The sequence below is a fragment of the Tachypleus tridentatus genome, chromosome 2 (assembly GCF_004210375.1).
Source record: "Tachypleus tridentatus isolate NWPU-2018 chromosome 2, ASM421037v1, whole genome shotgun sequence".
Classification (NCBI taxonomy): Eukaryota; Metazoa; Arthropoda; class Merostomata; order Xiphosura; family Limulidae; genus Tachypleus; species Tachypleus tridentatus.
Genome location: NC_134826.1, coordinates 63,486,411 through 63,512,043, shown reverse-complemented (window position 1 = coordinate 63,512,043; position 25,633 = coordinate 63,486,411). Strand labels below are relative to the sequence as shown.

Sequence of the window (25,633 nt, the reverse complement as noted above, 5' to 3'; positions counted from 1 at the left end):
GTGAAGTGATTCCAAGGCCAGCAGAGAACTAAGGGAGTCAGTATAAATAGTACAGGCAGAGTACTGCTCAGCTTCAATATGATCCAGGGCAAAAGATGTGGTGCACAGTTCAGCAGTGAACACAGAAGCTGTAGAGGGGATTCTGCACGCAACCACCAAACCACAACAAACCAAGGCAGAGCACACAGAGTCACTGGATTTTGAACCATCCAAATATAGTGGAATAGAAAGGTTGTTCAAAAGATGTTCAGTAAATAAAAGACTGTACTTTCAATCAGGAGTATCTGCCTTTTTCAGATGACTTAAAGAAAGGTCACATTTGGGGGCTGTAATAAGCCATGGAGGGATGGGCTGACCAGTGAATTCTGCAATGTTTTCCAAGGACAGACCCAATTCATTCAATTGCATCTAGATGTGAAGGCCAAAAGGAGCAACGGCAGATCGTCTGTTTTGAAAAAGTAAGGCCCACTGAGAAAAGAAAACACATTCCCAAGTGGGATGCTTTGGTAAGGAGCAAAGTTTCGAAGAATACAGTAAAGACAGTTGCAAATGGCGAAGGTGCAGAGAAGGTTCATGAGATTCCACATATAAGCTCTGAACTGGGGAGGTGCAGAAAGCCCCAGTGCAGAGTCGAAGTTCTTGATGATCAATGGGGTCCAGTATCTTTAAGGCCGAGGGTCTGGCAGAGCCATAGACCATTGATTCATAGTCGAGTTTTGAACGAATAAGAGTACGATATATCTTTAACATGGAACATCAATCCGCTCCCCAACTGGCAGTAGAGAGGACACGGAGGATGTTCAGTGCTCTTGTGCATTTGACCCGTAGCTGCTTTAAGTGTGGTATAAAGGTCAGATTACGATTAAAGATAAGCCCCAGAACTTGATATCAGGGACCACTGGCAGTGATACCCCGTTGGCAGCAAAAGTGCATGCAAACGGTTTTAGAGAAAGAAAAATTAAAGCCGTTCGCTGTAGTCCACATCAGTACACAATTGAGGGCAGTTTGTAGTTGCCGCTCAATATGTCTCATGTTCGACGACTGACATGAGATGTGAAAGTCGTCAACATAGAGCCCGTTTGCAACAGTGAGAGGGAGTTGTTCAGTGATGGCATTTATCTTTATACTGAAAAGTATGACACTCAAAACACAGCCCTGAAGGACCCGAAATTCCTGTACAAAACAACGGGAAAGTGTCGAACACACATGAACTTGGAATCTCCTGTCCATTAAAAACTTTTAATAAACATGGGTAAATAGCCATGTAACCCATATATATGGAGGTCTCGCAAAATGCCATACCTCCATGTTGTGTCATAAGCCTTCTCAATGTCAAAGAATACTGAAACAAGATGTTGGCATTTGAGAAAGGCTTCTCTGATTGATGTTTCAAGTTGAATTAGGTATTAGATGGTCAGTGGTGGAATGCTGTTGTCAAAACCCACACTGGGTGGGCGAGAGGAGGTTGTTTGATTTGAGAAACCAAACAAGAGGAGCATTAACTATCCTCTCTAAGGTCTTACAGAGACAGCTCGTCAAAGCAATTGGACGGTAGTGTGAAGGAATCTTGGGATCTTTCCCAGGTTTAGAGATAGGTAAGATAATAGCCTAATGCCACCCATCAAAAAAAACATTCTCCTGCCAGATCTGGTTAAAAACAATTAGAAGAATATCAAGAGAAGCAGGAGAGAGATAGCACAGCATGTCATAGTGTACATCATTAGGTCCAACAGATGTACTGCCAGACCGATTATGGGCCATTTTCAGTTCCATCAATGTGAAGGGACAATTATAGTAAAAAAGACAGTCAGTTCGAAAGAAAAGAGGTGAATGCTCTGCCCGAGTCTTGATGGCCAAGAAGGTGGAGGAACAAGCAGAAGTGCTAGATACCTGGCAAAAGCTTTCACCTAGAGTATTGGCGATGCTCCAGACATCAGCTGCTTCTTGGCCATCAGAGAGTAAGATGGAGAGGGGGACAGAATTGTAGTGCCCACTGACCTTTCGAATCCTGTCCCATATGACCTTGGAACTGGTGGTAGAAGATATGCTAGTTGTGAAGTTAATTCAAGATTCCTTCTGGCTTTGCCGTCTTACCCACCTAGCAAGTGCACGGGCCGTTGGAAAGCAATGAGGTTTGAAAGTGTGGAATATCTACGGAAAGCATCCCAGGCCTGTTTTTGAGCCTTCCGTGCCAAGTGGCAAGCAGGATTCCACCATGGACGAGGATATTGTAGGAAACTTGTCAAGGTTTTAGGAATACACTGAGCAGCTGCTTGTATAATACAGTCAGTTACCTCTGCCACAAAGTCGTCTATTGATGGCTGATTCATGATGGCAGGATCAAGTTCTGTGAGAGCAGTGAAAGTGGACCAGTCTGCCTGATACAGCTTCCACCTGGGCACGTGGGTAGGGTGGCATCGACCACGGCCAGTCTCTCTCAAAAGTATAGATAAATGATCACTGCCTAGTGTATTATTGTCAACCCTCCATTGAAAATGGGAAAATAATGAAGGGGAGCAAACCGAGAGATCAAAGCAGTAAAGGACTGACTAGGTGCGTGAAAATAAGTGGATGAACCAGTATTGAAAAGAGAAAGATTGTGATCAGAGAGCATACGCTCCTATCAATAACAGCACTTCCCCAGAGAGGATGATGTCCATTAAAGTGCCCCAGGATTAGAAATGGAGACGGCAACTGTTCAAAGAGAGCATCAAGGTCTGATTTATCATGTCTCTCAGGGAACAGGTAGAGAGAACAAACAGTGATGGTATGACCCAAGGAAACACGGATGGCTACGGCCTCCAAGGGTGTGTTGAGTGACATAGATAGGGTGGGCACATGCTGATCAACCAATAGTGCCACCCCTCCACGTACTCGTCCATCACACAGCCTGTCATTTCTGTACAGAGAAAACTGCCGAATGGTGACTGTATCAGCAGGTTTTAGAAATGTTTCTTGCAAGGAAAGACATAAAGGATGGTAGGAAGCAATCAGTGTTTTGATATCATCCAGATTAGAATGTAAACCTCGACAGTTCCATTGTATTAAGGTTACCATTTTAATGACAGGTAGGTGAAGTGGCTGAAGAACCCTTCTGTTTACGACCATGTCTTTTTCCTTACCGTCCTTATTCGGAGGAGGTCTATCGACCTCCATAGATCCTGCCCCGGGAGAATTGGGCAGGTATTTGTTGTTGGAAGGGGACTCCAGTGACTGAGGACGTGAACGAATGATTGTTTTGCATCGTGGGGTTGGAGAAAAAGATGTATCAGAAGAAATGTCTGTATTTGAAATCAAAGGATGTGGATCTTGAGATTTGTTGGACTGTATGGGAGGAACAGAGATGGGTATAGAAGTCGATTCATTAACCTTTTTAACCATGGAGGTCAAAAGGCTTTTCATTTGTTTCAAAACGATTCTCTTGGAGGTACAGAGAGGTCTGTCTGCACACCCACTGTAGTTGTGGAACAAAGTGCAGCAACATATGTGTGAGATGGAGTGGTGGACAGCAATTTCAGAGCCTCAGGATAACTAATGTTATGGGTCGTTTTCAAACGCTGCACCTCTTTTCCCCTAACTATTTTGGCAAGAACAAACGTAGAAAGGGTGGGAACCATTGCAGTTGACACAATGTGGGTCCTTGTGACACTCATAGGCATCGTGGTCCTTGCCACCAAAACAAGCACATGTCAGGGAACCACGACAGGACGTTTGAGTGGCCGAACCTCTGACATTGGAAACATCGAAGAGGGTTTGGAATGTACCCTGCAAATTAGATAACCTGCCTTGATGGTAGCAGGTGCATGTAGTGATGTAAATGTCAAAACGAGGATATTTGTCGGCAGTGTAACTCCGTCTTTGGGAGTGGAGATGCGCCTCACTGCAGAAACTCCTTGAGTGGAGAGACCAGCGAGAATCTCCGACTCGGAGACGTTCTTTAAATCCCTCTCAACAATATCTCCTCGTGATGAATTCAAGATAGCATGAGGGGTAACCTCAACAGGTACATCCCCAATTGCCTTTGAATTCAAGAGGAGTTCACTGTGTTGGGATGTGGATGTTTCCACCAATATGTCTCCAGATCGAAGTTTCTTTACTGACTTTGGAGAGCCAGCAAGTCTCTCTAGTCCCTTCTGAATAAAAAAGGGGGACATTTGCCCTAAATGTTTTTCTGAAAGAGAAAGTAATATAAGAAAATGGGGTACAGATGTTACAGATGTTGAAGATTGCAGCTTAGAGTCTTCAAGATGTGGTCGTTTACCTATTGACTGTTTTTTCACTATTTTATTTAAATTTTTTGTTGGAGAATCCATAGAAAAAAGAAAAATTTCGGTACCCACTGACCCCACCCACCATGAAGCCCTACAAGGGGATGCACTACAATGTCATGCAAGGACATTGGAGCAATGCCAGGGTTTTGTGAGCACTATACCCAAACACCAGCATCAGACACAATGTCCACAATACTCATTGAGAACTTCCAACACTGGAACTTGGTTGACTCTAGCCCAAGTGGACCAGCCGATTGACCCAAGGAGGGCCACCCAAAGGCTGCCTGTCTACAGGAATTCAAGGCCAAAATGGTGTGTTAGGGTTGGACCCCTCAACCACCAGGATCCTCTCCTCCCCTTCACGGGTCACCACACATGGCAAACATGTGGGTGGATGTTTAGATCCCAGAGGAGGTAAACTGAAAGAACAGAACCTTCCCTGGAAGGTCCCCTCACCACATACAGTAATCCACACCAAAGAGATAGAAACATGAATGTGATAAGATAAAAAATAGATGAAACATCTGCTTTATGGTATATATTTCAGTCCTACAAGCATGTATCCTCAAATAACCTATCTGGAGTTATTTTTCATTATTAAAATGCACCTAAACAGAATTATAAATCAATGGTGCCTGTTATAAGTAGGAAATTTAATAAGAATGTACATGTATACAGATAGACTAAAATTGTTACCTTTGGTAAAGTTTATACAGTTATTTTGAGATGCTCCTACCACACAAGTTTACCTGGTATTTGTATTTAAACATACAGGTCAAACAAATCCATTGAACTTTACCTGCGAGCACCACCTCCATATTTACGGGAATTTGAGGCTCGTTGTTCAGTCTGAACCTCTTTAGCCAGTGCAGCTAGCCAGTCAGGCAACTCCTGTTTTGTTTCAGCCATAAGTTCCACCAAGTCTAATGACATATTTCGGTTTTTTTCATTAAAAAATGACGTTGCCAAGCCTGAAAAAAAAAATACAATGGTTCAATAACACAACATTCTTTTCAGCAAAACTATAATTACAATAACTACAGCCCAACAAGTGCCTGGAACAAATTGTAGCTTATGAATATAACAGAAAGAGTTTACCAATTCTTGAAATTGTAATAATCCACTTACATCTGCTTAGTAAATACATACAATGTTTGTAATACTCAAGCATTTGCTGTGTACCAATTTTTTTTATTTATTAATAAAGATACAATAATGTTTATTTATGCACGTAAAAGCAATACACAAAGATACTTATTTCTATTACTTTCTTCTTAAATGTTAACGGGAGTTAACACAATTACCAGACATGAACAAAATAATGATCTCCGTTTTGAGAATGTACCTTTTATTGCTCAATATTTTACTTAACTTTTTTGAAAGCAATTAATGGTGAATTTACAGATAATTAAAGGTGAGTATAAACCAGTACATGGTTACCCGCTGATAAAATACAGTTCATGAATTAAAAGCATATGATCACACCACAGTTACACACAATAATCCTAGTTATTAACAATAGTATATAAACAATGCATGAAAACTAAAAGGTCAATTGTTAACAATATTCAAGTGATAGATAGTTTCATTATGTGACACAGAACTGTAATACATGTTCGTTAAGATGTACACAAATATGTATAAAAAGAGATATCATGATATACCTGTATACATCAATAGACATAAAGCAACATCACAAATAGTACATTTCTACATCTCTTTATTACACTATGATTCATGTTACAGGCAGGGAAATTATTACTAATATTTCTAATAAACCTTCCCCTGGAGTGAAAATAGATGTAGTACTTGGTATGTGTGTACAAGATTGGAGAGAGAAAATACAGGAAAGTGATCAAAAAAGTGTAAAGAATTATTATTCTAAGAAAAACAACTACACACAGAATAATAATAATCGCGTAGCATAAAAAGCAACACAAATAACATTTTCAGATGTATAGAAATTATGAACAAATATCAATCAAGTTTCTTAAGTCCTGTGTTGGTGCAAGTGATAACATCACAACAAAACTTTTGGGATAAGATTATTAGGTATACCCAAAATAACAAACAGCACACAATGTTAAAATCAATATACAAAATTATTAGTTCAGACTTTTGTATGGCTCCCAAAAGGCTGAAAACCTTTCAACACCTCAACATTCACTGTCAGAAATTAAGTTGAGAGACATAACATAGTCTACCTTTTTAACTGTCATGTGATCTGCATGTAGATTCACAATTTTGGTATAAACTTTAGATAAGGCCCTGCCACATTCTTACGCAGATAATTCTCGAAACCTACATCTATTTAATAATTCTTTTTTTTTGTCTTGAATACTCCATTACTTCTAAAGTTTCAAGGATATTATTTGCTTTACCCAAAATTACTGTTTTCCTCATAATACCTCATGTTTATTTTGTTGTCTTTTTCTACATGTTCTGCTATGGTCAAATCTTCAATCTATTTATTACACATCTTTTATGTTCTATTAAACAATATTGTGGATTACATTTTGTCTAACTGATATAAACACTTCCATATTTACATATAATTTTATAATTAGAAAATTTTCCATTATTATATATACAAGGTGAAACATTTGCTGTTTCTTAAATTCATTAAACTAGTGGTCAAGCCTGGATAGTTTGTCAAAATTAAACAGTTCTTTTTGATTTTAAAGCAATACTTTGATCCCTTATTACAGCACTAGTGAATTTCTTAATTGTTCTGTCCGTAATATTAAAGTAAAATACCTTTTCACCTGCTACATATTTCATTGGGAACAACTCATTTTTAAGTCATGTTTTTGTACATAACTTCAAAATTCTTTGAACATTAAAAATTTTGGAATTTTTTTTTGCTTCAGTATGATGTGATTCCTGGTGTGCTGAGATAAGAACAGAAAAAGGTTTCCAGTAAATAGATATTATTTTAATTTCTTTGTTCATTCCTTTTTACCAAGATATCTAAGAAAGAGCAATCTTTTATTTCTTATTTTCATTTTCAATGGTAAACTGTACAGATGGATTCTATACTATTCAAATAGCATGCAAACCCTACTAATGTTTGTTAATGTACCTCCATATCTGAATGTGTCACATATACAGCTTACCTTTTGTCCCATTTAATACATTCATATAAATGCCACACAAATAGAGATCCCACTGTTAAACCTTCATTTTAGTTAAAATTGTTTACTTCAAAAAATGAATTTCTCACACTCAACATTATTAAATTAACTATATACCTCTTGTTTCATGACTGTTGAAGTTTAGTTTGTAACTGTAATTTCAAAACTGCATTTTCTAGTAGAACTTGGCAAATCACAATGCTAACAAACCTTCCAAAAATACATAAAATGATTAACAGTTTAAGTCCAACAGTACAAAGTACAGGCACATTATATCAACTAGTAATGCATACAACTTAGAAGTATTCATGTTTGAGAAAATAAACATACAACTAAAAAATTTTTAAATTTTGTAGAAATGAAAAACAAAAATGAACAAGGAATAATCGGATATTATGAATAACAAAGTTACATGTAAAGAATCCACGTTTTTACAGGTTAATTTTTCTAAATGAAATTAAGGCTTACCAATGTATCCCTCCTTTCACCTTTGTTATGTGGCATACATGGATGTATTTGAAACAATAGCCACAAATGGTGGAAAGAGTAAACCTGACATTTGGATAAGATGTTTAGATGACACATTCTTAGTGTGGAAATATGGTTTGTTTATTTCTGGTTTGTTTGAAATAGCACATGAAACATGAGATATTACTGGGAAGAAGCAGTAATACTGATGAAGCCAATGAGTATTAGAGCCAATAATACCTTTAAAACTTTGGAAATAATAAAGTGAAAGAAAGATCACAAATTATTAAACAGAGATGAATGTCCAAGCAAATACCTCTTGTAAGAATGTGGCAAGACTTCCTCTAAGAAATACTTAGAAACCATAAACCAACACAAAAGTCACACAACCTTTATAAAAGGTACAAATCACTCCTGATGATGACACTGAGGTGTCAAAACATGTAAACTTTTTGAAAGCCATAGATCAGCCTGAATTTAAAACAGTTTTCACTGTGTATCCTTTTAATGTTGAATGTTATTCATTATTTTAACATTAAGCACAAGAGCCAAGAAACAATACTTGGGTCTATCTAATGAGTTAGTACAAAAAGCATCTTTCTTAAATCTTTAATAATTAGATCAGCACATAAAGAAATAAAGTGACATCATATATGAAACCATCTAATGGAAATGCTCAGAAAACTATACTTGAAACATGCCAGTTTCTGTATGATAGAACAACAAAAGTAAGGGACTTCCAAAACCTCAAAAATATAATGTTATTGCTGCACATTATACTAAAGACACTGGGATATCATAAATGGAAAACATTTTATCTGATGTTAAGATCTTATCCAGACAAAGTTAATTGAACCACAACATTAAATGAGTCATTTCAATCACTTAAACCTAAAAGTAAGAAATATACACATTAGCCTTTAATTAGGGATATTGATTGAGTTTGGAAAATTAAAAGTATCTTCAATTTTTTATTGTGTCTCTATCTATATATCATAGCAAATGCACATAACAGTGATATGCTTTTAACATCTTAGCTGTTTACATGCATTGTTTATATACTATTGTTAATATCCACTGTTGGAAGAATTTAACTTTGAGAATGTTTCATTTCACTATGTACTTTTGGGACACAAGGAACTGTGTTCTAGTTTGCTTTCAACTTTATTAATGAACTTGTATCTTACAAATTAAGATACACAGTAAAATATTGAAAGAAAAAAGATAAACCCAGGGTTTAGAGGTAACTATTTCTCTTTCAGGTATTTTAATCTTCTTTTCCTTAAAAATCTATTAACACATTAAATCAGTTTTTTACAAAATTTTCTAACTTTAAAAAAATGGACAAATGACAAACCTAAATTCCCAACTCTTCCAGTACGACCAATACGATGAACGTATTCTTCAACATCAGTCGGTAAATCATAGTTAATCACATGTTTCACATTTGGTATATCCAAGCCTCTAGAAGCAACCTATAAAATTATTTTATTCATTTTGGTCAAATCAAATAATTACTCAAGTGTTTTGATTTCATTAATATATCACTTCTATCCAAGAACATGTTTTAAACTGAAGCTGGCATCTATTCTATGCTTGAACCCAAACCCATCATGTTCTGTTCATGCACTACAAAAATTATACACATTACAATTTCTGGTTTAATTGTTGTTTGCTGTTTTTGTCAAGTTTCTTAGAAGTGGTAAACTACAGGGAATGAAACTGGTCAACCCTATCTACCTCTAACTCTTTGGCTATTCTAACTGAATAGTGAGAATGGCAAATAGAATATATCACCTACTCACACAGATGAAAAGAAGAGCCCATTTGATAATGGGATTCAAACCCATGACCAACAGACTAAGTCAACCACCTTTACCATAAAGTCATGCAAGGATTATCAGTATAAGAAATAACAATGAATATACCAAAAGTGCCAAAATTATACTAATTAAATTATAATGAATCAACAATTTCCCCATACTTTAAAACCAAACTACATAAAATTTAGTTCAATCACTTAATTTAAAATGTAGCAGCTGACTTACAACATTAAAGATGGGAAAGAAATAAAAATAAAATAAAAGTAAAATATTTTAAACTATAACACTTTGATAATTCATAAATCTCAGAATCATATTTCCAGCAACATAAAAAAAATTAAGGGAAAAACATCAAAAAGCAAAATGTGGCAGCTGGTGTGCAATGTTAGGCATAATAAGTAATACTCTGAAACAAGTTGTTAACCAGATAAACAACTTATTTTTCCACACTTCTCTTAAATTTTAATACAATTTGGTCATGTACAACAATATTAGAAAGATTAAAATGCACCATTTTTTCTATTTTACTTGCTTAGCTTTCTCACCATTCACTCATTCAAATACAATTCATGACAACAAATTAACCTTTACAATTTCCACACTAACTTCTGACATTTTGTGTATCTTCATGAAATTTCACAAGGTTTAAACAACCATTTATTGACTGCTCTGGGTGTTGAATAATTTTCATGTTAAAATTAAATGCACTTTTTCATTTGAAAATTTTCAAATTTAATTTGAATAATATATCTGATACCTCCTAAATAATTCTGTTACTTTTCATTAAAACTTCAGTTTGTTACTTTCTTTTCTTTATGTAAGGTTGGTCAATTTGACTAATCTTGTAATCACCAACACAAAATTAAAATAAATTTCAATTATTGTTTTATTTCTTGAATAACTTCAAATTGTAACATTAACTACACATGTTTATCCTAAACAGCTCTAAACTCATAACAGTAAACATCTTTTTATACTTAAATTTTGTTTCTTTGCCTTTTAAACCCATGTCTTTACTGATATTTGTGCCATAAAAGTTGTAAATCACTTTACTAATGAATACCTCATATGACCCTAACAATGCTACAACAGCTGTTAAAAATCCAGCTGAGCTCACTGATGTATTTTCCATGGGAATAAAGTTTGAACTAGAATCAAAATAGACAACTCTTTACAGAAACCAACATAGTAGAATATATCATTTGATAAATTAAAATTTTGGATTTCAGTTATTTATATGTAAATTACATAAAACATTAGAAAGAACTACAGGGTGTTCGGAAAGTCACTGTGCAGTTTTGTAATCAGCAATAACAGCATTCATTCAGTCTATTTCAAGCCAGCAACTGATAGCAGTGTTTAGAAACAAAATAAGGATCCAAGCCTGTATTGATGCCAACGGGGGTCACTTTCAACATTGTTTATAATTGTCATTCACATTTAACTCCTGTATTCTATATTGAAACATGTCTGTTAATAAATATACAAGTGCACAGTGACATTCTGAACACCCTGTACTTGCAACTTCTGAAAAAAAGGATGTGATGTGTGAATATGGGAAGAGGGGGCCTGACTTTCCATTTTAAGACTGTTACCAAATTAGATTGGACAGTAACAGTTATGCTTTGCCAAAGTGATTACAAAACTATGATGAGTAATTTACATTAAATTTCATTCTTTTTGAAAGAGTAGTAAATATATTAGACATTGGCAGTTATCTGCAATCAAATGTTACAATTTTCACACAAGGGGAACTGAGAATTTAGTTTTAATATTATAAAATTTAGAACTTAAAACTTCTACAATGTTACATTTTGAATATAACTCACTAAAGTCTCATGACTTACATTGCCAAAAATAGTTGTCCACTGTGAAAAGTGTCAACATATTAGCATGCCAATAGCAACACCACAAACAAATATAAATTTAAAAACTGTAGTACCAATCTTTTATTCTTTTCTTTTTCCATAAATTTTGTTTTGTGTGATAATGCTTTTTTAAAAAGATTTAAAGTTTAAAAAAGTTTCAAGGATTAAATAATCACATTAGAAAAACTTAACTAAATATTTCTTGGACAGAGTTCATTTTCCTCCATGAATTTTACCTCAGTTTTACCATATTAAATTCTGATACTTACAGCTGTGGCTACAAGAATAGGCCTACGACCTGATCGAAAAGACCACAAAGCATCCTCTCTTTCCCGCTGAGATTTATTACCATGTATACTTGCTACTGGGTAGCCTTCTTCTGTCAGGAAGTGCACTAGTGCATCTGCCCCTTTCTTGGTTTCCACAAAGGTCAAGGTTAAAGAGTCAGGTGCTAATGGAAAATGCAAACAGCTTCAATGTACTCTAAATTTCTAAGTCAATACAAAAAAACATTCAATAGAACTTTTGAAATAAATATTTTTTTCATATTATATTACTCTCTAAAATACAATCAAGCTCAGTAATAAATTTATCTACAGTATTATATCAGGTTTCAAGTGTCAATAACATCACAGCTTGATATTTATTACTAAAATTATGATATCAGAGTTCTCTAATACACTGCTTTTAATGGCTGAAGATCTATTCCATTAATAGCTTTAATAAAGTTTATAAAATCATATAAATATAAAATGTTAATTTTATAAAAATATATAATTTTATATACACATAAAATTACAATGAAAAAGTTGGTTACATAGGATCAGCTGTAAGTATCCAACAACTTGTACACTTCTCTGTAATTCCACAGCGAATGAAAAAGATTGAGTTAAAATCAAACATGTTAAAGGAAAGAGTGTAGAAAACAAAAATCCAACCCCTTTTCAGTAACAAGCTTAAAAATTATGCTCATCAAGAAACCTATAAAAACATGAAGCTTTTCAAAATTTGGGTTTTCCAAAAAAACCTTTTCTTTTAACCAGTTTTTATAGTTAACTTTTATGCTAACAAAATATTTTGTGTCACAGTTAGGCTTAATTTTGTTTGAAACACCTTTCTTGTTGCAAGGAGCTTTTAAAGACATTAATGAGTTTGTTTTAGGTAACAAGATAGGTAAAAATGATACCAATTTTTCAAGTTATAAAAAAAACTTCTCCAAAATCTACAATATTTGATTAAACAACTCAATATCAAAATAAACACTGCAGAGTTTTTGGATTTGATTCAAAGAAATATACTTCAACAAATAAGAAATGTTTATTAACTACTTCAATTCAACAACACTAAATTTCAATGATTCAAGGTTTTTATAGGTAATCTTCTGACAAGTAATGCATATTCATATGCCATGATCATTCTGTTATTACAGTTTACATAAAAAAAATACCACACTGGTTAAAGTACAGACTGAAATATATTGGAAATCCTTCTTACATGTATTTGCACACTTTAGTCCTGCTGCATTTAAAAGGTCCAGCAAAAAGGACCGTTTATCTAGTTCATCTACCCATACTATCTTTTGAGTGATGTTTTCTGATGTACTTCCAACACGACCCACAGCAAGAAAAATGTAGTTATGTAAAAACTTCCTAGCCAGCTCCTAATAGGTAAAAAACAAAATATAACTAACAGTCTATTTTTGCCTGAAAAAGAGAATGGAAAGTTTCTTATACACTAACTATCTATAAAAGGTAATAACAACAGAGAACATTTCAGCTGGATTGCCCTTTTAACTACAGATCCCAAAAAGTACAGCAGTGTTTTAAAATGAGCATTTAAGGTTCCCCAGCATCGACTGTTATTTTTCGTTTTTCTTATTTAACAACATTACTTCTTAGTTTTGCCATTTAACAAGCTTCTGCACATAATTATCATTAGATACTTTGGTATATTTTTATGCAGCTATAACCACCTTTTGTGTGTGTATATCTTAAGGCTTACTGATGATTAAGTATTTAAGCACAAAAATGTGGTTTAAATGTAAGTGACATTTGTGTTGTACTGTGCTAGTTCTAAATGAAATAACAAAATACTGTTTTTGTTTTCACTTTTGAAGGGTTGGTAGAATTTACAAAATATACATATATTTGGAAATGGTTCACCCTGCAGTAAACTACACAATTTTACTCTGCAACTATACGAAAAACAGCAAGAATTATTATTCTAGGTCTATTCAAAACCATATGAACATGTATCTCAGGAAAGCTAGTATGGGTATTAACACTTTAACAAATCAGAGAACATCTGTCATCTTCTGGTTAACAAAGTTATCAAAGAGATGACCTAAGAAGGTTGAAACATTGTACTCTGCTTTATTAGTAGAAGTGTTAATACCCATACCAGGCATATCCTGAAATACATTTTTACTTCAAATGAGTTTCTCCTCATCATGGAAAACCATATGAACGCTTCTTTACAAACCCATCAATACAGTAACTATAAAAAATTATACTTTCACCATTTAGTGTATGTTAAATAGAACAGAAATACTAACCTGTACTTTTTTTGGAAATGTTGCAGAAAACATCATTGTTAGCCTATTCCCTGTTGGTGGCATGTTGTGCTCTAAAACAATGCGATGAATCTGTGGTTCAAAACCCATGTCCAGCATACGATCTGCCTCATCTAACACCAGGTACCTTAAGGGAGAAGAAACTTTACCAGAATTTTTAAGAAAATTATGTTTCAATGTTTCTTTGCAAGTAAAATATACAAAAGTGAAAACTGTCACTGCTAATGTGTTAAATTATGAGGTTGAATTTGAGCAAACATTCTTATAATTTTTTATAAAAATGTTGAAGAAAATTAAACAGCAGTAAATCTCACATACATACTTCTTTCAGATGCTAAGCTTGAAACTGAGATCCAAGAGCAATGTCAATAATATAACACTAAACACACACACTTTAATGATATCAGTGAACATGGAAATTACCCAAGTCCATCTTACAAATAGAATTTAATTTCACAATAAGAAACAATGTAGAATTATAATGAAAATCAAGTTTCCAGTTGTCAATCTATTGAATTTCAAAAACATACGACTTTAAGGCAATTTTAACAAAAGATGAGTTCCAACTAACTAACACAACAAATATGTTTTAAGTAATAATCTAAGTGGCATCTAAACATAAGCAGTGAGGGATTTTTTGCTTTCAGTTAAATACAGCTCAAATTTCTAACTAAAAAGCTTCTATGTATTCAAAAATAATTTACAGGCAAATATATTTACTTTTCTTTAATATATTAAACATTTTTAGTTGTTTTCAAAATCATTTTTAAACAAAGGTTCTGTTATAAAGTCAAAATTGCTTCTGATTTTTTTAACATATATTAACATCTTTCCAAAAGAGCTAACACATACTTTCATATATTTATGCATTTGTAGATAAAAAGCAAAAAAGTCTGAAAATGCAACCACAGAAGTAAAGGTGTTGTGATATCTAGTGAAGTGTTCATCCTGTTTGTATTTTTGTTATTGTTTTTAAATACCAGAGCTTTTTTTTTTAAATATAAGTACAGTTGTGACTGTTTAAGGTATTCTTGAAAGTGGGAGAACAAGTGATACAAAGGTAACCAAAAAACAAAACATCTATACATCATATGAGCAGTTTCATAACATGAACACAATCAAAAATTAGCTCTCAGTATTGGCTTGTAACTATTTTGTTATGAAATAATGTAATATACAAAAATTTGAATTACAGTCTAAAGTTTGACCCCAAACTGAAGGAGATGAAATCATAAATTCAGCTAAATTCTAAATGCAAGACAACAAATGCAATAGCCTTTGACCCATCTCAAAAGAGTTAACATTTAACCTCATATACAAACATCTTAATTCTGCAATCACTATTGTACCTATTTATTTACAGAGGTGGGATGAAACTTTCCACCAGGTGTATCATCACTTTTCATGAAACACAAAATATACTGATCTGTTATCCTAGTCTAAACATACATTTAATTATGCAGTTTGTAAAACCTTTCTTCTCAGATTCTTGAACTAAGTCTTTGTTACAAAATGTTGAAATTAAACATAATGAATTTTTCTCCTTGTCCAGAAACAACTACTTATTTAATTCTTTGATGACAGTTTTAACTTTTCTTTTCTTTTTTTCAGCTAAATGTGACACATAAGCTTAGCACTACCATAATTTAATTAAATTGTTTCTACCTTCCATCAGATATTTGTTTTCTGATTAATTACATCTGATAGCAGTCCAAGTTAAGAGCTTGTAAATGGAATCAGCTTGGTTTCGACTGCTTTAACAAACATTTAAATATCTCAAACAATCTTTGACAGTGATTTCACTGTCCAACTTGTTTACTGAGGTAGTAGTCACTCCCTATCAACTCCACTAATGTTTTTACCAAATTATTCATTTGAAGAGACAAAATTATAATTATTTAGTATGTTAATTCTTTTAAATATGTATTTAGGTTTATATAAATTGTTTCACCTTCTTTTGCTCAAGTTTCAAGCATCTTATATGATTACTGGTTTTACACTGTCCTTATTCTAAAAATAAGAACCAGTCAAAACATCAAAATCTCTTCAGATAGTACCTTCAGTTAAGAATCCAACAATTAAATTAATAAGGGAGATCCAAAAATGTCAAAATTTGATTGGAAAAAGTAAATGAAAGTTTAAGACATTAAAATAAAACACCAACTACAAATATGATATCAGAACATAATAAAAGTGTAAATTTAAAGTTTTATCTATGAAAGTAAATGCCTACACAAACAGCTAAAATACCATTTCTGCAATATTTGTAAAGTTTTAAAAATTGTTAGAAAATGAAATAACCATATTTCATAAACAGATCTTTCCTGTCACATTGTAGGTATAATTCTTAACAGCCCACTATTTAGATTGAATTTTTGACCAATTGAAACAAATGTAACAAAAAATTTAAAATAGACTGTGGTCAAAAAAACAACCTATGTTCCATGAGACAATGTAAGCTATGATGCTACTTGATCAAAGGACTATTAATAATTAGATGCTCGTGATTTTCAATGATAAATTTAAATCTCAAGATGCACAATTAAATACTTATGCTCCTCCTTTCTCAACAGGACATGTATATTCAAGTAATTTCTCATAATTACTACTCTTAATTCTAATACTTACTTCACAAGTTCCAAGCTAATTTTTCCCCGTTCCATCATATCTATCAGTCTTCCTGGTGTAGCCACCAGTAAGTGACAACCTCTGTCTAAGTTCTTCATTTGCTGAATGGGTTCAGCTCCTCCATAGACAACACAGGGCTTTATGCGAGAGCGATAAGCAAACTTTGATGATTCATCATAAATCTGACAAGCCAGTTCTCTTGTTGGAGAAAGAACTAGGGCTAACGGATACTGCTTAACACAAGTATCAAACTTTTGTGGCTGTAAAAATTAATCAAAAATAAATAATCAGTATTCTTGTAGAAAGTATATTTCCTCTTTACTAATAGTCTGGGAGAATATTCTTCAAAGGGCACATCTCTCAAAACTCATTCTATACCTTTTTGGGAAAAGATAAGACTTGGTTTCACATTTGGTAAAACCTTCAAAAATATTTTCACATGTATTGTAAATGTCTAAAATGCAGCAAAAATTTGTTTCTGTAACACTTTGTTTCATAGTATCATACATACTCCCAGAAAAGATGCATTACCATAGTGTCAGGATTACTTTTTTTTGTATTAACTATAAAATCATATTAGTTTTTCAATTTTCAGTGCCATTACTTCCAATTACATTTTTTTTGACTTGTGAATAGTGAGAAAATTATATGCTAAACCAGACAAACTGTGAACAAAACTATTGTATAAAACACTTTCACATACTTATAAGTATGGCCTTTTATACACAAATTATGATTTACATAACACTTAACCCTTTTATTACATAATTAGATTTCATGGTCAGACCCCAATCAACATCATTTCTCCATCACAGTAATATTGTAAAGTAACTGCATATTTTCCTATGATACATATTACAATAAAATATTCTGTAATAAGCATTATGATATACAAGACACTGTCTTATATCTTGATGTTATGGCATCAATAACCTATATCTCTGTTACTGTAAACACCCAAAGAAAGTATGACAATCAGCTGATATTTCTGTGCATGATCTACCAGTTAGGGACAGAGCTGAAGGATTGTTTATACTTGCATTTCCCTCTCATGCTTCCACATGTTGGCACACCCCTAGTATCTGGCAGTTAATTCAAGATCATGAATGGTTGTTGTATCCTGCTGTGGATAGAAATGTTTTTGACAGCCACAAAGAAAAGTTAATCTCTGCTGTTAACAATTAATCTTCCTTTGACTATAGTCGCTTTATGCAATGCAGGATTAACTGATGTACAACGATTCTAATTTTCTTTCTCTTTTTGATGCAAGAAGGCTAACAATTTGACTTCAAATTAAGTTTACTAGATAGTCAATTTATAACAGCAGATCTTATTCCCAAAGTCAAAACAACCAGGTACAAACATATGCAACTCCCTTCCAGACAAACCACACACTTTGATCAGTGAGCAAGAGTTATCTGAATTTGGATTAGCTCTCTCACTACAGGCTCAGTCAATCTGACCAAATTATTGTTTCCTTTGTATACATAAAAATTAAGATGAGATTTAACACTAACTGATATATTTACACATTTCTTTTTACTGATATACATTTATTTAATTAAGCATTGAGAGAGTATATCATAAGCTGAGCTCTTTCTAATGACAACTAATAACCTGTATACTGTAGGTCTTAAGGTAAAGTATAGAAGATGGGCATGGCAACCATTAAATGTATGGACACTATTTCCACAGGACCTGACTCGACCATATATTTGTTACAGTTTACATAGTATCTTCTAATATAAAGTGTATCTTAACAAATCTTTGAAGACTTTTAGTAAATATCATAAAGCTTTTGCACATGAAAATTCTGATTTTTTTAATGAAGTATTTGTTTTATTAATATTTGTTCATGAAATTGTCAATTCTTTTCTAACTTGTACAAAAGTGAATTTCATTATGAGATTAAAAATACTTTGTCTGAAAAATCTCATTTCACTCGTATAATGTCTAGAACTTCTTATATGAATGTAACTTTTTCAGTAAAACTTTATATTTTTTGTTATTATGTTTATAACTTGATTCTTCAGCCTGTAGGAAACTCAAATATAATGAATAGAGAATCTGTAAAATCAGAAATAAAACAAGCAGCTGTGTCCTTTTTCCTTCGTTATTAATCAAGGGGTTTCAAAGTATGTACCCTGAGAGTTTCAACTGTTAAACACATCCCATCAATTTTGTGGTTATTTTACTTTCAACATAGAAGGTTAAACCCACTGTAAATGATGCTCAAATCATTGATCATCTTAGCCTGTCTTTGTGCAGCATGCTGTAATACATACGACACCGTAGAGTACAAACCCACATGGAAAACAGAAAAGTGTCATTCATACATGTTCTTGCTCAAAGAACACAATATTGCACTGAGCAATTTATATTACCTATAACACTTACAATTTCCAAGGGTAATAAACCTTCAATTAGAATGTGTGAAAACATTTATATAGTTCAAAGATGCACTGGTCCAATAAACACTAGATTCTGAGCCTCGCAGATCCATTTAAATCACAGGTGTTATTTGGGCACATACTTGTAAGATTTATTAACCTCTTGTTTTAAAACTGTCAAGTTTCAAATGTGGTTTTAAATTTACCTGAATTTATGCCTACTGCATTTGTGTAACTACATACTGGCCTACAAATGTATCCTATTTTGGTTACCATACATTACTTGTGTATATAAATAAACACATTACAATTTACTCATAAATGTTTAAATTTTAGTTATATTTCTTAAAACATAGAAGGTAAAATATTCACAAAATATTTATTGTGAATACGTACCAGTGTTATGAAATTCTGCACTCGTGCTTATGTACTATCACTAATCCTTTTCTAGACTTGAGAGTGGGATGTTTAGAAAATTTTTGTAGCTTCAAATATTAACTTTTGAAAATTAAAAAAAAACATTAAATTACAATATTAGAATCCTCAAAATCCCTGTAATTTAGTAGTGTCTAAGTAAAGTATGTTTGGTGAAAAAAATCCCTTTCCTATTCAGAGAAACAACTTATTCATCACACCTACTATTTCAACAAAATTCTTTCTTTCACCCTCAAGTCACTGATAAACAACTATCAGAATTACATATAAGGGAAACTCCTTCTGTTAGTTATAAGCTTGAGCTACTTAGTAAAAGGTGGTAGTAGTTAAGAACTTTCAAATGATTGGTTTGATGGGGAAAGCCACTAGTAGATTTTCTAAATATATTGATATCTCAGCAAATCATAGAGATGGGAGGTTCTTATTTTATATTTAGCTTGTTGGTATCTGAAATTTGAATTTCTAATTTATTAAATACTTGTACATGTTGTATGGTTGATGTAAAAAAACAGAAACTGAACATGTTATGTTGCAAAACTATACCTAATTGTTTTTCTAAGTTTCCTTTGAAATTAAAAAAAATTAAAACAATTTTAAATTTAAATTATGAACTGTTTTGATACCAGTCTCACTGGTGTTAATTAAAAAGTTATTTAATAAAAACTTTGAAAATAACATTCCAAAAGTGCACTTTAACCTCCAGGGATAAAAAAGTTGAGGTTGGAAAATGTTTATGCTTCTCAGGCAAGCCAGCTTGCAGACTTCAGAACAAATGTGCCAATCAGGTCAAACACATGTACTGAGGTGTATAGAAATTCCTGTACATGGAAGTTTAAGATAAAAAAGTGCTGTGTTAAGATTTTTCAAAGCACATGAATCACACAACACAAATTGCAGTTTGTGTCTTTTTTAGAAATATTTTCTTTTAAACAAACTGAAACATTCGTAACAAAAATTCAAGTTGTAACATATATAAAAATATTAATTTCATTTTCACATATTTATATTAAAGTAGTTTAATTATATTTTGAATGTCATCTGTACCACACACAAAAGAGAAGTTTAAAGATGGCACCAAAAGTCACAGGATTAAAATGATGTTGAACAAAGACTGAAAACCTGAGCTACTCTTCCTGGACTATAAAATAAAAGCAACTCAAAACTATGATGAAATACTACTTTTGGGCATTCATTTTGAGCTGATCTGTATTTACTTATCATACATTAACTAGAAATGGATATTTATTAAATTTCAACAATATTTTACTTTGGGTAAAATAAGTGAATAAAAAAGACTAATTGGAAGGTTACAATAAAATAATCTCTTTCTTCACATCCAAAATGATTGGTTGTTGATTTGAAATCATTTTACATACTGATTTTGACTTTCCCTTTTTATTTCCTTCCAATCTCTTTGAAGGAGTGAAAGAAACAATTATACTTACAGAAACTATACGAAATAGTTCATAACCAAAATCACCATATACTTATCAACAAAAGCAAGCATACAAACATATTACTTGTATATACAAAAAACTTACTTCTGGTAAGTCCTTTGGTGGTCCATTTTCATAGATATGGTTAAGAATGGGAACCAGAAATGCTGCAGTTTTCCCAGAACCTGTTATATAAAAAAGACAAAATAAAAATTAAGTTCGTACAAAACACATACAATCTTATGCTTAGATGTCACGAGTAAATATGAGGAAACCATGTGCTTACAGCAAAATGTAAAATCACCTTAGCCATCAATACAGCTAATTAAATACACCTTCCTTACATTTCTACTTATAAAAAATATAATGCATAGTTCTCTCAGCTGGGTACCATCACTGTTAAAATTATTTTCATGGTTTGGCCAGCTTAGAAGATTGAGGTCAGGTATAAATATATATTCTAAGCTAACAAAGCAAAGCAATCTTTATAATAAAATTATAATCATAAAAAATTAAAACTAATAACATTTGATATATTAACTGGTGCAGCCAATACTATTAACAAAAAGTAAATAAAGTATACCTTAATAATGAACACAGAAACACTAGTTGTTGGCTTTAACTATTGGTGTGGAAGAAAATTTCTTTCGAAATTGTAAACTTGCTCTCCACTTCTCCCTAGTGCCTTTTGACCATAGAAACTCATTCAGCCACTCCTACTGTATAACATCAGTGGCGAGTCACATCTGTGACAACTTAAAACATACGTTACACAGTTTAAACCATGACAAGTTTGTGACAGTAATTTTCCCATAGTACAACCAAAAACTAATATTTATGGAGGAATAATATAAAAGATATCTGAATTGACCATTTTAATACAATAACATCTTAAACATAAATACAGTGTTTAAAACTTTCACTACCATCTTACTTTAAATATTCCCTGTAACAAACAGTTGGCTCCAGGAAGTAATAACTATGTTAAATCTTTGCATAAAAGCAAAAACGAAAACACAGCAAGAGAATCTAGAAAGAAAATACTATGTAAAACACACAGTAAGGAAAGATACAAAAAAGAAATTTAAAGTACTAAAACACGTGATGTAATGTTATACTACAGGGTGTTCGGAAAATCTCTATGCACTTGTATATTTATTAATAGACAAAACTGCACAATGACTTTCCAAACACCCTGTATATGCAGAACCTTCATACAGCCAATATTAACTACATATGTACTAACTTAAATTAACAGGAGATAAATCCAATGATGGCCAATAAACTGAAGCTGTTAGTTATTACTTTAAACACTATCCCAAGGAATTAAAGAGTATATCCAATGACATGATACTCTGTGAAACTCCTAAATCCTTAAATGGTAACACAAATACTGTCAAACTTCCCAAAGAATTAAATGAATTTTGTGTTTAAGAGGCACAATAATAAACACTGGTGATAGAAAAAATCCTGCAATGAGAAATCATGAGAAATGTGCATTAGGCTATGGTGAAGCTGATAACCAGATACGATCATTCTGTTAAAGTCGGAACAAAATTTTAGCTGCATCTTTAACAAGCTAACCTATAAACAGGTAACAAAATTTCATTCTTCTCAGATTAACTTCTTTAGTCCAAAGCAAGAAAGACTGAACTACAAATTAATTTTACAGTTTGAACAAGGTAGGTGATCTTGCAATTTTTTTGTGTCAATTTACTGTCTATTGATTATAACATGACCAACAGCAAAGAGAGAGGGTACTGGAGGGACATGTTGGTATATGTTATCTCAGTAAAACAAAGGTTAAAAATTTATATTCTGGCTTGTCAATATCTACGGCATGTTTCTATTTGATCAAACAATCTGAAGTACCCATAAGAAACCCATAAGAGACACCAAAGCACTATCACATCATGTAACTGACAATTACAGATTGCAAAGTGTTTATTCAAATGTTTCTTTTTAAAATTAAGAAATTTAAACTTATGTGATATAAAAATTTGAAGCATAAACTTCATATTGAGTCTATGCTTATTTTTATATACTAATAATAAAGCTATTTGAAAATTGAATGCAACTCTATAAAACATAAGAACCTTGACCCCCACCCAAATCCACAGGTTTATACAGGATAAGCTAACACAAATAAAAATACTGAAACATAAATGAATATAATTAGTCTAAAGCAAAATAACATCTCCAAACAGTCTTGTATTCATTATATCAAAGAATAATCTTAGAAGCATTTTCATTTACATAGATAGATCATTTAAGATAATTATTAATAACCATACCTGTCTGAGCACATGCCATTAGGTCCCTGTTTGAAAGTATAATTGGAATGGCATATTTCTGAATAGGTGTAGGTCTTGAGTACCGGGCTAATTCAATGTTGTCTCGGATAATTTCTGTCAAAGTACATTCATCAAACTAAATGGGACAAAAGCCAAGGTAATTTCATATCAGCAACTACACAATATATTTCAAAAATACAATGCATCTCACGAATTTTTAAAATTTATTGATATATTGCTTTTACAGATTAAAAGTAATGCTTAAATAATTATAATAGGACTGGGCAGATTATTGCATTAAAAACAATGGTACAAAACAAAGTGTTCAGGCTAAACAATGGACCTTTAACCCAGAGGTCTCATTACATCCCAATCCTTTTTTTTCTCCTTTTTACAGTTAAGTACCCATACAGATTACATAAAATTTGCTACAATATTTCTAAATATCTAGTTTCTGTATAAACAAAATTTATATAGTTTTAATATTTCTGTAATTTATGTTATGATTTTTTTTTCTTTTCTGTAAGTGTTATGAAAGAAAAAACAACCAAACATCAACTATTTGACTATGAAACTGGGTGCATTTCACCAGCATGAACCACTAAAGTAATCAAGAGAAGTTACACTAACTTCTGATAATGTAGGCTTATCTTTTAAAATTTTTTCACAATTTGTCAGTGAAAATTACAAGGCTTTTTGTATAAAAAAATCTAGCATTTTAATTAAATATTAAGATTTTTTTATTAATAATGTACTTGTAAATATTTCTTTGAAATAATGACTATTTTTAATTTTAAGATCAAAAATACTTTTCTTCATCTGGAAATAATTTCACTTCCATAATCTATAACATCTTTATTAATATAAAAAAAGTTTAACAGAAAAACTATATTTTATCTGTTATTTTCTCTAACTTAACTGTATGGGGATGATTAATTGGACTGACCTCATAACCAAACTAAAAAAATTAGGATATAAACCTAATTACTAATTTTTCATATTAAACTGACTATGTAACAAGAAACCACAAATGCTTATTCTAAATAGCTTAAACCTCATAACAGTGTATATATTATCACTTTGTTTTATTGACCTTTCAGCTGTCTCTAACTTATCATTCTACCACACGTCATAAATCAATGGTGCACATGCAACTTGTATTAACAAATTCAATAGTGCAAAATCAGCCTTTACAAAGTGCAACTGTCTGCCTTATCTTAGTACTACTATTTTGTAAAATACAATCACATTTCTGTTACCACGGGTGTGCATATATAATTGCTATTCATAAGTTCTTAAAACAAATAAACAGTAAATTAAAAGGTATATTGAAAAAATGATTTCTACTACTTAGTTTTACAAAGTTTGTAGTTGTGTGTCATACTTGTTAAGCATTGTCCAATTTTATACATGGAGGATGTAGAACAGCCATTTTTGTATTTTTTTTTTTAATCTACATAATTCCAAGCTACCAGGCTTACTAACTTAGCTGTATTTTGGTCTAAAAGAACTCATTTCAGATCAAAATACTGCCTTGATCACCTCTCTTCAAACTCTTACAACAGTAATAACAGCTTTATCTGCATGAACACATTTTTCAAAGTCTGAAGAAATTGCATAATTCAAAATGAGCACTTTTAAGTGGTTATAAACACAACTGAGAAGTTGATGTAAATAAGCATATATTTTAAAAAGAGGAATAGGTGGGTTCAAAAATATATCTCGGCAAATAGAAGAGTATGGATGTTATTTTATATTCTAGCTGGTCAATCTTGATAATTTGAATTTAAAATTCACTAAAAACTGTAGACTTCACATTTTATGATGCTCACAACACAATCCCAGCAAATCCAGATGATGATGTACCATGTGCACACACACACATACACAAAATCAATATTTAGCCATTCTTCTGAGCTAGGAAATTAAGCAATGTATAACTCCAAAATCTGAAATACAAACTACAATTTTATTCCAAATTTTTAATGCACATTCATGAAACAGCAGCTTAATAAACTCTTAACGTAAGGCTACAAGTAACGACATGCTCTTTGACTCCAATCTGTATGGAATGCGTTAAATACACTACCTTCTATTTCAGACTTTTTTTTTTAATTGTTAACCACAAAGTTCATTTTTATGTCTCCAGTAAGTCTCAACTCACTTGGTATTCATTTGTTTGTTTCTTTTCATAATTTATATAAATCACAAAAAACAGGGTAGATTTATCAGCAACCTCGGACCTCACCTTTACCTTTATCAGTATCATGATTTTTTTGGCAATGATATTTTAAGTGGAGATCAATAGATTTCT

The 25,633-nt window shown here is 32.4% G+C and overlaps 1 protein-coding gene across 3 annotated transcripts in view; it reads right to left on the bottom strand.

The window, feature by feature from the left end:
• The window catches only part of LOC143243990 (ATP-dependent RNA helicase DDX3Y-like), a 54,812-nt gene that overhangs the window by 12,582 nt on the left and 16,597 nt on the right, over positions 1–25,633 (bottom strand). For all 3 annotated transcript variants that reach the window (XR_013024837.1, XM_076487901.1, XM_076487899.1), the window contains exons 8-15: positions 23,320–23,455; positions 21,131–21,210; positions 16,765–17,024; positions 14,119–14,263; positions 13,059–13,224; positions 11,834–12,015; positions 9,231–9,348; positions 5,071–5,242 (exon numbers count right to left, since the gene is read on the bottom strand). Coding sequence is in view for 2 of the 3 variants with exons in the window: in XM_076487901.1 (XP_076344016.1) it covers positions 5,071–5,242; positions 9,231–9,348; positions 11,834–12,015; positions 13,059–13,224; positions 14,119–14,263; positions 16,765–17,024; positions 21,131–21,210; positions 23,320–23,455 (1,259 nt within the window). In the remaining variant the exon portion in view is untranslated. The remainder of the gene's footprint in view (positions 1–5,070; positions 5,243–9,230; positions 9,349–11,833; positions 12,016–13,058; positions 13,225–14,118; positions 14,264–16,764; positions 17,025–21,130; positions 21,211–23,319; positions 23,456–25,633) is intronic.